At 40.5% G+C, this 12,796-nt stretch overlaps 1 protein-coding gene across 1 annotated transcript in view; it reads left to right on the forward strand.

Moving 5' to 3' along the window:
* The window catches only part of ppp1r37 (protein phosphatase 1, regulatory subunit 37), a 46,584-nt gene that overhangs the window by 9,189 nt on the left and 24,599 nt on the right, over positions 1 to 12,796 (forward strand). Inside the window, exon 2 of the mRNA XM_034700401.1 lies at positions 11,825 to 11,922. Coding sequence (XP_034556292.1) covers positions 11,825 to 11,922 — 98 coding nt within the window. The remainder of the gene's footprint in view (positions 1 to 11,824; positions 11,923 to 12,796) is intronic.

A 12,796-nucleotide genomic window follows, 5' to 3' on the forward strand; every position in this document is an offset into this window, starting at 1 on the left:
ACACAGACTGATTGTAAGACTTCAGATTGTCTAACAGTAGGTGCTCTGTCTGCAGTGATGTGCCTACCTAAAGGAGTGATGGTGTCTGTGTGTGTTTGCAGTAATGAGAAGGCAAGTAGAGGACTAGTAATGCATTTGATTGTGTGTTGTGTAGGAAGCCTGGGGGGTTGCAGGTGTTGTAATTCAGTCAGATCTTGCCTCAGTCCAACCACACTGTGGTCTGTTAATTATTGATCTGCTCTTGGAATAGATTCCCGGGTTTTTGCTTGTATAATTACACACAAGCAAAGTGGTGCGATTTCTTGAGCCACATCATTAAAGCCATCAAATTTACTTTTGACCCACTGCCCTCAGGCATGCCTGTGCAGCTATGGATTGAGTTCAATTATGCAAATGGTTTAAGGTGGTTGTCAAATCCTTTGGGATCCTTTTTTTTTAATCAGAAAGAAGCTCCAAGTCTAAAATGTGCCCTTTTCTTTCAGTCACTTTTCTTTGTATTTACTCACTGCTGCCATCGTGTCAGCCAGACTGGTAGAGGCACACAGCATCAGCGGCACAGTCCCTGCCTTTTTGCCCCACCTCTGACCAGCCAGGCAGCCAGCTGTCATGTGTGAATGACGCCGCTGTCACCATCCACAGCATGGCTGTGTGAAGTGGCAGGGAGTAAGACAGGAGACAGGGAGAGGGGGGCTATTTTGAACACTGGCACTTGAATGTTAAGTAGGAGCTGGCAACACTTCTGTGTTCCTCCTGCAACATATTCACATCTACCTCTGGACATTTGCCCAAAGGCTTGGCATGTTGTTTTATACATCCATGTTGTCCTGTAAAAACAGTCACCTCAAAAGAGAAGTATTTTTCATGTTTTCACTTATCCTCCCTGCTAGAGATCGAAATGCTGTTAACTTGCAAAACCCATCTAAGCTAGTGTTTGCAATGAGCTCTACACTCACTGAAATGCTTTAATGGAAAGAAACTTTTCCTTCTCTGTTATCTGTTCTGCTCCTTTAGGTCTGATTGAACTCTCCGACGACAGCTGTTCCTGTTTTTTGTCTGCATCATTAAAATCCATGAGGGCAGAAAAAAAACATAAAGGCCTCTTAAAAATACAATCCACTTGAACAGCACCACACAATACATCCTGTAATATAATGTATGAGTAAACCATCCAATGTTGTCAGATTTGCCATCATTGATAGACAGTTTTAAAAGCGATATGTTTGAACATTTTCAAATAATTGGAAAGTTTTACACACAAACGGTACAATTAGGGTTGCAAAGGGGGTTGAAAATTGTGGGTCAATTTCCATGGGCTTGGGAATTTTGGAAATATTCCAAATAGGAAATTATGGGAATTAACTGGGAATTTAATTGAAAGGTATCATATCCAAGCATAAATAATTGTTTTCTTATAAGCAGACATCCATCCAAAATAATACAATTAAAACAGATTGGTTTGTAAGTAGAACTTTATCAAGTGTTAAATATTTTATTAAACAATCAATTCTTTCATTGAAGAACAAAAACATGAATGTTGAGTTAAATATTACTTATTCCCCCTGACCCAACCCATTCAAAAATTAACAAAAATACAACCCCAGCAAAGTTCCATTCAAAATGTTAAATGAAAAGAGCCCCTCTCCCGCCAAAAAGTCTAATTCGAGGTGCAAATAAAAAGTGCATGTAGGGGGTGTGGTCTCAATAGCCCTGCAGTAAGCAGTGTGCTATGTTTATATGATTAAGGAATAGCATAGATATTCAACTGTACATCTATGAAATGTGGTTGTTATAGTCAGGGTTGTGCTAAAATATATTTTCCCCAACAATATTTAAGTTCCCTGTTAAGAGCCAACCTTCAATTTAGTAAATTCCTAGTATATTCCCATTATACAATACCAACTCATGTAACGGAGCAAACAGAACTCAACCTAGATATATTAGATGAATCTGAAATTGTAAAATCAGTGTTTTCAATTCAAAAGTAGAACGGATCTCACACCTGGCCCCCATGTGTTGTTTCCAACCATCTCATTCAAAGCAACTTCTTGTAACCACACGCTGTGAACAGCATCCTCTTGAAGCATGCAGCCTGTCAACGCTGGTTTCTCAGTTGTTGCTTTTCATTACAGACTCGGCAACTTAAATGGCATTTAAATGATCAATTTGAGACGACTGTTCCTTTCCAGGGACCCCACACTTCTTGTCATTTAAGAATTCTGCTTTCCCTCCTGTCAACATGCAAATCCCTCAGGAGGATTGGTTGTCACTTGTTGTACAGGGAAGCTGCTAAACAGCAATTTTTTCAAAGCATAAACTAGGTCAGTCAACAGGCTGCTTACCTTTTCCAACTACAGCCCTCTCTGAGTTTGTTGTTATGTAACTTATTAATGTTCAGGGCTAAAACCTGATGTTTGTAGAAAGCAGTTTGTCTTTCTTCAACGCATTTTTGAGCTTCATTCTTCATCAATAACAAGGCTGTGTGGACGAGTCAATCAGGCATTATTTCAGGGTCATACATTTTCAGTGGAATCCTCTCTTTGTTCTAAGTCTGTCAGTCATCTGTCTGACTCTGCAAATAGTGCCTGTTTTCCTCTGCACGCATGCTAACACTTGTCTTTGCTTGTCTCCCCCTTGTTGTTAATGTACGGGGAGGGAAAGGCACCTGCACACTTTGTTTGCACTCAGCTCAGCAAAGAATAAGAGTGAGCGATGGAGGAGTAGAGATGACAAAGCTGAGGTAGATGAGCTGACCTGTAAAGAGAAGAGTGTCCCGAATCCCTTCTTAACAATTTAGATAACCTTAGTGTGCACCTATCCTTGCTTCTGTGCAGTAAACAGCTCTTATTAAAAATAACATTTGGTTTAATGTTCCCTGAGAACTGTCATCTCTTCATTACCTGCTGAAATGTTAGTCCATATTTATTCAGCCTTATGAGACAGCGGCTTCCAGGTGGGTGAGGTGCCAGCTCCTCTCAGCACCTCTAAAGATCATAATCACATGCTTTTACAAGCCCAAAAGATTTGGCCTCGACATCAAGGGCTTTCATACAACTTCATAAGAACTTCATAAAGGTCTCAACGTGCTCTTTTTAGATGTTTTTTTTTTGTATCAGTCTCAAAGTGGTGGAAAGGTTGGAAAGTTTGGAGAAAGGGTGGTGTCACCGTTGCCCAATGTCTGTGTAACTTTCCAGAGCTGGAAGCCATACTGCAGGTCGTGTTGCCATAACTAGCCAGGTGTGGATCAGTGTGTAGAAAAACAGCAGGTAGAAGGCAAATACTTCATACTTCTTCCACATAGTATTGACCTTTTCCTGTTTTTGGTAGCATGCTTTATGAAACAATGAACAGCGTGTGGTACCTTCAAAGACAACCTCTGCAAGTGTTACAATTGACCCTGGAAACAATGAAGTGTAAACATCAACAAGGGTCTTTTCCTCTTGGCTTATTTGTCTGAAATAAGATCTGTGCTTAACAAAAGTACACAAGACTTTCACATTGTGTTTGTACATGCTCTTCTTGCAAATATTGATGTTTTTTTTGTATTTTAAAGTTATATTTCAGGGACTGTATGCCTCTACTCAGAATGGACTATGCAGTGAATAGAGCAGGAAAACAGTAGGGATGGCGTTTCAAGCCAAAATACTATTCAATAATCATTGGCATCTATTCAAAGATTATTCCACACAAACACACAGACCTGTCCCTTTAACGGCCCGCTTCTGTGGCAGTCGCATTAACCAGCAGCAGGACGAGGTGTTGATAGTAGCGGACACTATCAGTGTCTGTCTCTTTCTTTACGTCAGTGTTTCTGTGGCGTGGAATGGCGTGTGTGTTTACATACTACAGCAATGCTCAGTCTCTGGAAATCCATTTGTAGTAGTAGTGAGATTCAAAAACAGAGGAAAATCACTGCGACTGTTGCCAATTTCTTCTTTTTCTTTCGCTATATAATGCAGTTAGCATTCTTCTTCTTCTTCTGATACTTAATGCGGTTAGCAAACAGCTTTAAGACACTCTACAGCCACCATCTGGCAGGAATACTGTATTACAACCAGGCACCGGTAAAAACGATGAAAAACTACTTTATTTTTAAATATTTTTGGCCTTTCTGCCTTTATTTGATAGGAGAGCTGAAGAGAGACAGGAAATGTGAGGAGTAGAGAGCGGGGGAAGACATGCAGCAAATGGTCGACTGGCCGGCCAGCGACCCCTGCGATGAGGACTGTAGCCTCTGTATGTGGGGCACTTAGACCGCTATGCCACCAGCCCCCCCCCCCAAAAAAAATGTGTACTTTTAAAATGAGAAATTATTTGCAGTAACTCTTAAATTTTTACTAAGTGAACGAATATTGGAATATTGGAAAATCATTGCCCATCCCTAGAAAACAGGAGAGAGAGTGGGGAGTGACATGTAGGAAAGGGGTTCACAACTCAACCCCGAGGCCAAACCAGCACCCTGAAAATTGTGATGCTTTATATATCTTTAAAAAGCCTACAGATGAAAGAGAGGTTGTCAGGCAGTCTTGATTTCCCCTTTGAAAGCTTACAGGCTTTGATGTTAAAACTATGCAACCTTGGTGTAGTTTGTTTATGTTCACTGGCAGCTTTTTCCTTCTGGCTAAGAGATTTATGTTTCCAGTATCACACAAGTGTTACACTTTGTTTGCCTTATTTCTGCATTAATTAAAAACAACATTGACTTGTTTTCAAGAAGATAAAGCCAATGCTAACTTTTGTCGTCACCACTCACAACTTGCCATCCCTGCAGTGGTCTATAGAGCTTTTTGTGGAGATAACTGTCCAGCAAATATTCATCACCTGTCCCCACATCTGTTGCAGCAAGACTAGCTCAAACTGAGTCTGGTGCTAAAGCCCACACTTACACTGTGGGCACTCTGTGGGTCGATGTGCTCTGACCTTTTGTGGGTGGTGGTAGAGGCTTTGACTGCATCTGTGTTATGAAGTGCAGCTACAAAGGAGACGAGAAGTCTTGTATTTTTAGCTGCTGCAGGTTAAAACCATGCATTGTTTTTGATGCGCTATACGCACATGGTTATAAGTTTGTCACGCAGCTAAGATCAAGATTCAATTATACGATGTTACATTGGTTTGGACGCATTACTGAAAGTAATTAAAAAAGACAAGTTTAATCACAGCTGATTGATTGTCCTCTGATCTACTCTAAGACAGGACCCCCCTGTGGGCTAGTCTTATATATTCAAGGTCTACAATTTTACATGCCAAGATTCATTTATTGGCGGTGCAGTGAAGCACCAGATTTTTGCAAGCACAGCATCGATCCGCATCACAGTCTTCCACAAGTTGATCAGGATGAAATCTAGAGGAATCTACAGCACATTGAGTGACAGAGCTGGCAGAAGGACTGTTCTGCTTGTGCTGACTTTATAGATGTGAATAAACAAAACAACAACTATGTGAAATGTGCATTTTAACAAGGACTAAAACAAACTGTTCTAAGACTGCTTAATAGCCCTGTGAGTCTGGAAACACGGGTAAATGATTATATTTACAGAGCTCTCTCTCCCTCCCCCTCTTCCTCAATGCTGCAGGTTGACATTGACGCACTGTCTCACGGTGCAGGATCAAATCAATGATTAATTTATTCATTTTAAGAATTAAATTTGATTTGTATGGTTATAGAATTTGTGTATTTTTTGTGTGTTCTACTTCTGGTAAGTGTAGCTTTTTAAGAAGATATGAACTACTGAGCTTATGTCTGATAGTTGTTCTTAATGGCCTGAATTCTAGAATATCACAAGCTGAACTAGTTGCACTTGAAACAGGTCTCTGGTTTACTCTCTGGCTTCAACTGGCCTTCAATGCAAATGTTTGATTGTTGGTGTCAGAAAGTTAAAAAAAAAGTCAGACACAGTCAATCTGTTTGTATTCCTGCCCTCAAAATCTGAAGACCTGTCTATTTCAATGCTGTGTACATATCTCAACTAGACATTTACAGAGATGAGAGGGTTTACACTGCTGCCAAATGTGCTGTCTACAGAGGGAACAGTGTAAGGAACATGACTGATAAAGCCCTGATAAGCTGAAAATGATTTGCTCTGAGTATATGACTGGAGTGATCACATAGTTGATCCAACAGGATTGTTGCTATAGTGCAGATCAGTTATGAGCTGTGTTCAAAGTACAGGCTTGAATGTGGAGAAATAAAGTTGTGAAGTTAATTAATTCATGGTGAATTATTTGGGATAGAATGTAACCCATTGTGAAGATAAAAAATCCGTCATATTTTTTGTGTGTTATTTGCAGCTCTGTTGGAGTTTAATAGCATGTTCATTTTTAATTACAAACCTTGACCTCACCTGCTCCTCTAAAGCTCCAATTCATTCAAGGTGTGGAATGGAAATAGCAGGTTGACTGCTCCGATCTGACGCCTAACTGTAAAGTCATTGTTTTCTTTAGAGAGCTTTGGCACACTGTAAGCACAGCTCTCGTCTCTCAGCGTACATGTCTGTGCTCGTCGTAGCTCTGCCGGTTGTTCAGCTTAAGTAATTGATTTATAATTTCTGGCAGGTATAGCCCCCTTGTTGCCTGCACTTTTCCCTCGCCCCAAGACACCAATCCAACTGGCTGTGTTCTGAAAAAAACAGAATCATCCCTGGGAGAAGTATGCTAGGCTACAGATAAAGAAAATAAATAAGGAAGCAAAAGTTGATATTGATCTGTATTAATCAGATGACTTTATTGCTTAACTCCAGTGTTTGCTCAATGAAGCGCTACATCTGCACTAGGGAGATAGTGGTTAAAAGCTCATCATCATTCCCAACCATCAAGTCCTCAGTGCTAAATTTACCTTTGTTGATCTGAGTCAGCGAGCTGGAAGCCGTTGAAGCTGCATCCTGATTTTATTCTTATTATTTTGCTTTCAAGCTCAGCAATGCTAGCAGCAAATGATTAAGTGTGTGTTGTTGCACGGTGGATGGGGGCCAACAACGACTGACGGGGAAGACACGAGGCTTGCTGCTTGTTTGTGTCATTTCGCTGAATCCCAGAGTCCAAGCAGAGATGAATTTTTTGAAGGATTCTTCAATCTCCTGTGTCCTCCACACTTGAATCTTAATCTAGTGTGTTTTTATGTTGCTTTTAAAGGAGCTGCCCTTCCCTGTGTGCGCTCTGCCTTCAGTACAACATGAAGAGCAGGTTTCGTCTCTGAAGGGATGGTTAGGGCGATGATTACAAACAGTTCAGAGAACAGCGTTTTAGCCTGACTGCTTGTGTTGGATTTCTGTTTTTGTCATGAAAAGTATAAACCTACTCACCCGGTGTTTGTGACTTATCTGTGAGTGGACGTCGGAGTGTGCGACCTCCAAAACTGAAATCTGCGATACACTCAGTGATTAATGTCTCGTCTGTCAGAGGATAAGATGGATTTATTTATTTTACACACTTGATGTACAGAAGAAGGTTTGCTTAAATAAAACATTGCCTCTCTAATTCCCCTAACCTGGTTTTCAAACATGTTTTTGAGCAGGCATTTCCACTCCCTCTCCCTCTCTCTCTGCTGTACTCCTTATAGCCACTCCCTCCATGCATGTACCAGCAGCACTGAAGGCAGTGTAATAAAACAAAGACAGAGCCAGCAGAAACACAGGCATCAGCTACAGCTCAGCCCATAATGAAGCTCACATCCCCTGCTCTGTTTAACACCAAGCGTTAAGATCTGATTTGTTTTTCTGGTCTCTTTTTACACTCAAAAATTCTTGCTGTTCAACAGGGACGTCCTCTCTGATCTTCCTTTTCTATCGAGCACACTAGCGATAGATTATTTCTCATTAACAAGAACTGTGTACTTTTATTATTCAGTCTCCGTCGCCCTCGGCTCCCCTTCTCTCATTAAGGACATACAGTATGTGTGAAGATACTGTGTACTTAGCATGGGACCCTGAACCCCACCTCTCCCTCAGGAAGTGTTTACACACACACTTGCTCCAGAGCAGCTTTGCACAATAACACTTTTCCAAGGACACAGTGTTCACTGGAAGCACATGCTGTACTATACATATTCACACACTCACACACACACACTGGTAGGAGTGACATGTATGTTTAATTTACACATCTATGTCCAGATATTTATACAGCACAAATGTAATCTTTATTAACTGAGAGACATTTATGACAGCTGGTTTGAAGTAGCATGAATGATGTTTAGCCTCACCATCATCTTGTGTTCTTCTTTCAATTAAAGGCCTGCTTTCATAACATGCAGAGCAAAACAAGATTTGTGTCTCCAAATCTTGTACACTAGTACTGAACATCACAGTTCTGTCTGAAAGTACCTTTATGTTAAGCTATAACAGCATTTGATTCAAAGCCTAAACGTGTGTCTAAGTGTCTTTTACTCATTACACATTCAATGGTTTATCACAGAGCAGATGTGTTAACATTTCAGGCTGCCGGCAAAATGCATAAATTAAACATATGCACAAAATCATCCGTACACCGATTCTCGCACATCAGCAGGCTTTTTAAGGGGAGATCAAAGAATATGAGTGTTGTGATGAACCAATCCAACATGGGCCCTGTGGTGCTTTGCATGCAGCCTTCTCCAAAATCCACTCAGGAATGTGTGAGATGGACCTCTGCTTTCACTGAAGAGAACATTTGAAGGAACAAATACGGACTCTCTTCTGTTGTGGTGAAAGCAGTCGTTGGCATCATAGTACAGCACAGCAGTAGTTAGTGTCAGGAAATTAAAGAGTGAAGCTCCCATCCGTCACACGGCTGCAAACGGTTTGATTCCTGGTAGCGCAAAACACTGGCCTGGCATGTGTTCAACAAACTTGTTTGAAGGGTTGAAGCCAAAACAGGATTCTTCTGCTTGTTGCTGCACCAGAGAGCCCCACTGGTGGTCAGGCCTGGAGACTGGAGGGGGGAAGTGGGAGGGGTTTACAGGAAACTCCAACACTTTATGCACTTCAGGTTAAAGTCATTTGAAACAGCCGTCTGCTAATGATGTGTATGGAAGAGAATACACTGCATAGGGAGCTGAGTTTAGGATAAAAGTAAAATCCGTCTATCTTTTTGTTGAATGGGAGGGAAATGTTCAAAAAAGGTTGAAACACACAATCATGTTTATTAGTAATCAACTTATATTTGTGATATTCTCACAGCTATTTAAACATTTCTTAAGCCTGGTTGATGAGTTAATCATTACATATCAAAACAGCTGATTAATGGTATATATTCAGACACCATCATCTCCAAACTGATAACAAGTTTACTACGTTGAGGATTGGTTCATATCCTTCATTCACCAGCAGGATTAAAAAACATGTAATTTATTTTACTGATTTACAATATTAATCTGACATTTTTCTAGCTTTGACCTCCGCAAGCACCGTGTTGTTGCCATGTGTATTTGTCACGTGATCATTCACCTGAAATCTTTTGATTTTGTTCGGGCTGAAGAACTATGGTGTTGTATCAGTGCACTGACTGGCATGCAACAGCACATTGCAGGTTGTACTAGAGGTCCGTCCAATAATGGTATCAGTATCAGGACTTATTTTAATATTGCACCTTTCATACAAAAATGTGACCCTAAGTGCTTCAGAAAAGAACAGAGACAGAAAAAAGAGCAGAAATTAGTAAAATAATGAAAGACTACAACAAGAAAGAAAATGGTGATCATAAAAAATACTTCGAAAGGATCTCAAGTCATTACATTAAAATCAATAAAATAAGTAAGAGTAGAAAGCAAAATTAAAAATCAGTGAAAGTTAAAAAGATCAGACAAATGCAAGAAATAAATTGATAACTAGATGAATAAATGTTATAAAAACAATGATTATAATAATAAGACAACTCTACATAATGTCAAATATTTTAGCATTACTAACTGTAATTAAGACAATTTTTGAGTCCACAACCTCAGAGTTGTTAACACCATGTGAATTTTTTCTGCTTTACTGCGTGTTTTGTGTTTGAACATTCAGTATTTACTTGGTCCGTCCGTTAAACTTCACTGGTCTACGTCTCAGTGTCTGTTTGGTCTGAGTTTCAAAACAAGTCAAATATGGTTCCTCATGTATTTATGTGGCACTGACTCACCCTTTCATTTTGTCTCCCACACGCATGCAGATTGTTACGTCAGATTTACCGCAGTTTGTCTCTTGTTGTATTTTCAACCATGGTCTGACATGTGTACCTTTCATAGAGACAGTGCAGAACAAAGTTGGTCAGACATGTATGGGTGCCCATGCAGGATTTGAAATATAGAGAGAGATTTTTTCTGCCCTTTACTTGAACAAACTCAGGGAACATACTGATTTAACCCCCCGAATCACTCCAGGCCAGCATGTCCTATACCCTGTCACTGTGCACAGACTATCACTTCACTACTTTAGCTTAACCCTGTCAGAATCTGTGGAGTAAAAGTACGTACCTCCAGCAGGGCAATAATACAACTTTTTGCATGAAAAGGCAACGGTTGGTTTTTAATCATTATTCACATTTTGATATCTCTGTTAGTTCAGTCTGTTCTGTCACTACCCAGTGCAAGTGGTTGGTAAATAAACGTCTCATATTCAGCTTCTTTTGTGATTGATGGTGCTCACATGGACTGAGAAGTGAAGCAGATAAATCCCACCTTGGTGAGAGAAGCGAAGAGAAGAAGAGAGAAAGAATGCTGACTGCAGCAAAAAGTCACATTCACACACACACTCTAGCTAGTATTGTTAAAGCAGAAGTACATGTTCACACTGGTGGTATTAATCTGTCTGGATACACTACCTCTATAGAGTCTAAAGAGCATAAAATGAATAAATTACTCTTTTTTTGTAGTCTACTTTTGTGCCCTGATATTTCTGATTCCAGCCTCCTCTCCTTTTTTATGCATAAGTGCATTATTATTCTGTCTCTCCACTCGAGTGCCTCACTTCATCTCACAGCAGTCTCTCAGCTTGAACAGTGGCTTTGAATGTTGCCCAGTCATCTGACTGGAGTTAGCCCCTGCAACAGTCTGGGATGGCAGCAGCGGCTGACCCACTCGCACACCAAGAACAATACCTCCTTTTTGCTGACTTAAGTAGAGGAGCCCTTGAAGGGGTTACAATTTCTGATCCTCTCTGTCAGGAGAGTGCTCCTCAAGGCAGACACACAAACAGGTGACATAACAGGGACTGTGTCCCAGTGCTAGACTTCATCACGTTGATAATAAAAGGATCAGCATCATGGAGGATCTGGCTAAACCTAATCCATTTCAGATGCTTTGTTTGTTTGTTATGGGAAAGGCGACTGTCAGAAAATAAGCACTGCAACTGCAGCAACGCAAGCACAAGCGACCTTCTCCTGAACTGCGGAACACAAAACATAGATAAGTTAGCTTAATGATATCACGATTTCCAGCATCCCATGTAAGCGGAGCCACCATGGATTAAAAACGGAAGAATTGAATTGAAGTTCAGTGCTGCTAACAAATAAAAAAAAAAGGCTTTCTGAATCCCTAATCAACCTTCCTTGCTTGAACAAAATGTTTTTATCTTCCATGCAATGATTATTGTTGTGTAATAATGCTGTTGGGTATTGTTACATTTGCTGATTAGTTCTAATGCATGTTAAGGTGTGCGCTATGCAGCTCTCTTTAGTAGAAACAAGGTAAATACAACCATGATAAAGATAATCCAAAGGTATCAGACAGTGTTAAAGGTATGACAAACATGATTACAATGTATTGTGTCTAGATCAACATTTTCATTTAGTCTGATTTGTGTGTTTGTGTGTTTACCTCACAGGAAGTGGCTGATGTGCTATAGGACTTACCTCTTTATGTTTCTGTGTTTTGCAGCTCAGAATGTGACGGTGGAGGAGATCCTCTCTTCCTACAAACAGGCTTGTCAGAAACTCAACTGTAAACCCATACCCAAAGTGCTCAAGCAGATACAGGTGAGGCTCAAGTTCACACTCACACGGATAAGTAGACATATCGGCGTAACCACAAAGACAGCCGCACACTTTTTAGTTGGCCACTATACCAAATTACCAGTTTGTAAGGTACAAATGTAGTGCTTTATGATAGGGGGGTATTACTTTTATCTAGCCTACTCTGGCATGGTCAGAACACCTGTCGCTGTGAGGCACTTCAACTCAAAGCACCTCCAAAACAAGCCAGTATAATCACAAACAGTTTCAATATGAACTGAACTTTAAAACCTTTGTGAAGTGTGGAAACTATTGCTACACTTGTTTCAGGCCACATTAGTTTTGGTTTAGAATTACTAGTCAACTTGGAGAAGTGAATGGAGTCGCTTCATCTTTTTTTCTCTTGTGTATTTCCTTGGCTGTAACTCATTTTTTTTGTGGTTGGGAAACGAAAATATTAATGTCACCCAGTTAGAAAGTCTCAGAGAAAAGGTGCTGAATGAGAAAATGCCATTCTGGTTGAATTTAGGTTATTCACCACCTCTCGTGAGACACCACAATCCCCCCTTAATCCTTTGGCAGAGTGGAAAGCCACCACAATTAGCCCTGCTGAACTGCTTTTTTGCCCCTGTTTGTTCCAATTTGAAGTTGCCAATTCCCCTGTAATGCAGTCAGCGCTGCTTGCATTGCCGTCGTAAAGCTGCTGCCAGATGCTTGATGGGAAATGCTTCATCAAGTGTCGGATGTTGCAGATCCCCCACATAGACACCATAGCAAAAACATGCAGTCACATAGACAAAATCGCTCAACAGCTTCCCACAAAAGAGACGGAAGCAAGTCGTCATTTTTTGTTATTTGTTGCATTGTCAGCAACTTACAAAACCATCAAATGAGGCCA

This window comes from Notolabrus celidotus, chromosome 14 (assembly GCF_009762535.1).
Source record: "Notolabrus celidotus isolate fNotCel1 chromosome 14, fNotCel1.pri, whole genome shotgun sequence".
Lineage (NCBI taxonomy): Eukaryota > Metazoa > Chordata > Actinopteri > Labriformes > Labridae > Notolabrus > Notolabrus celidotus.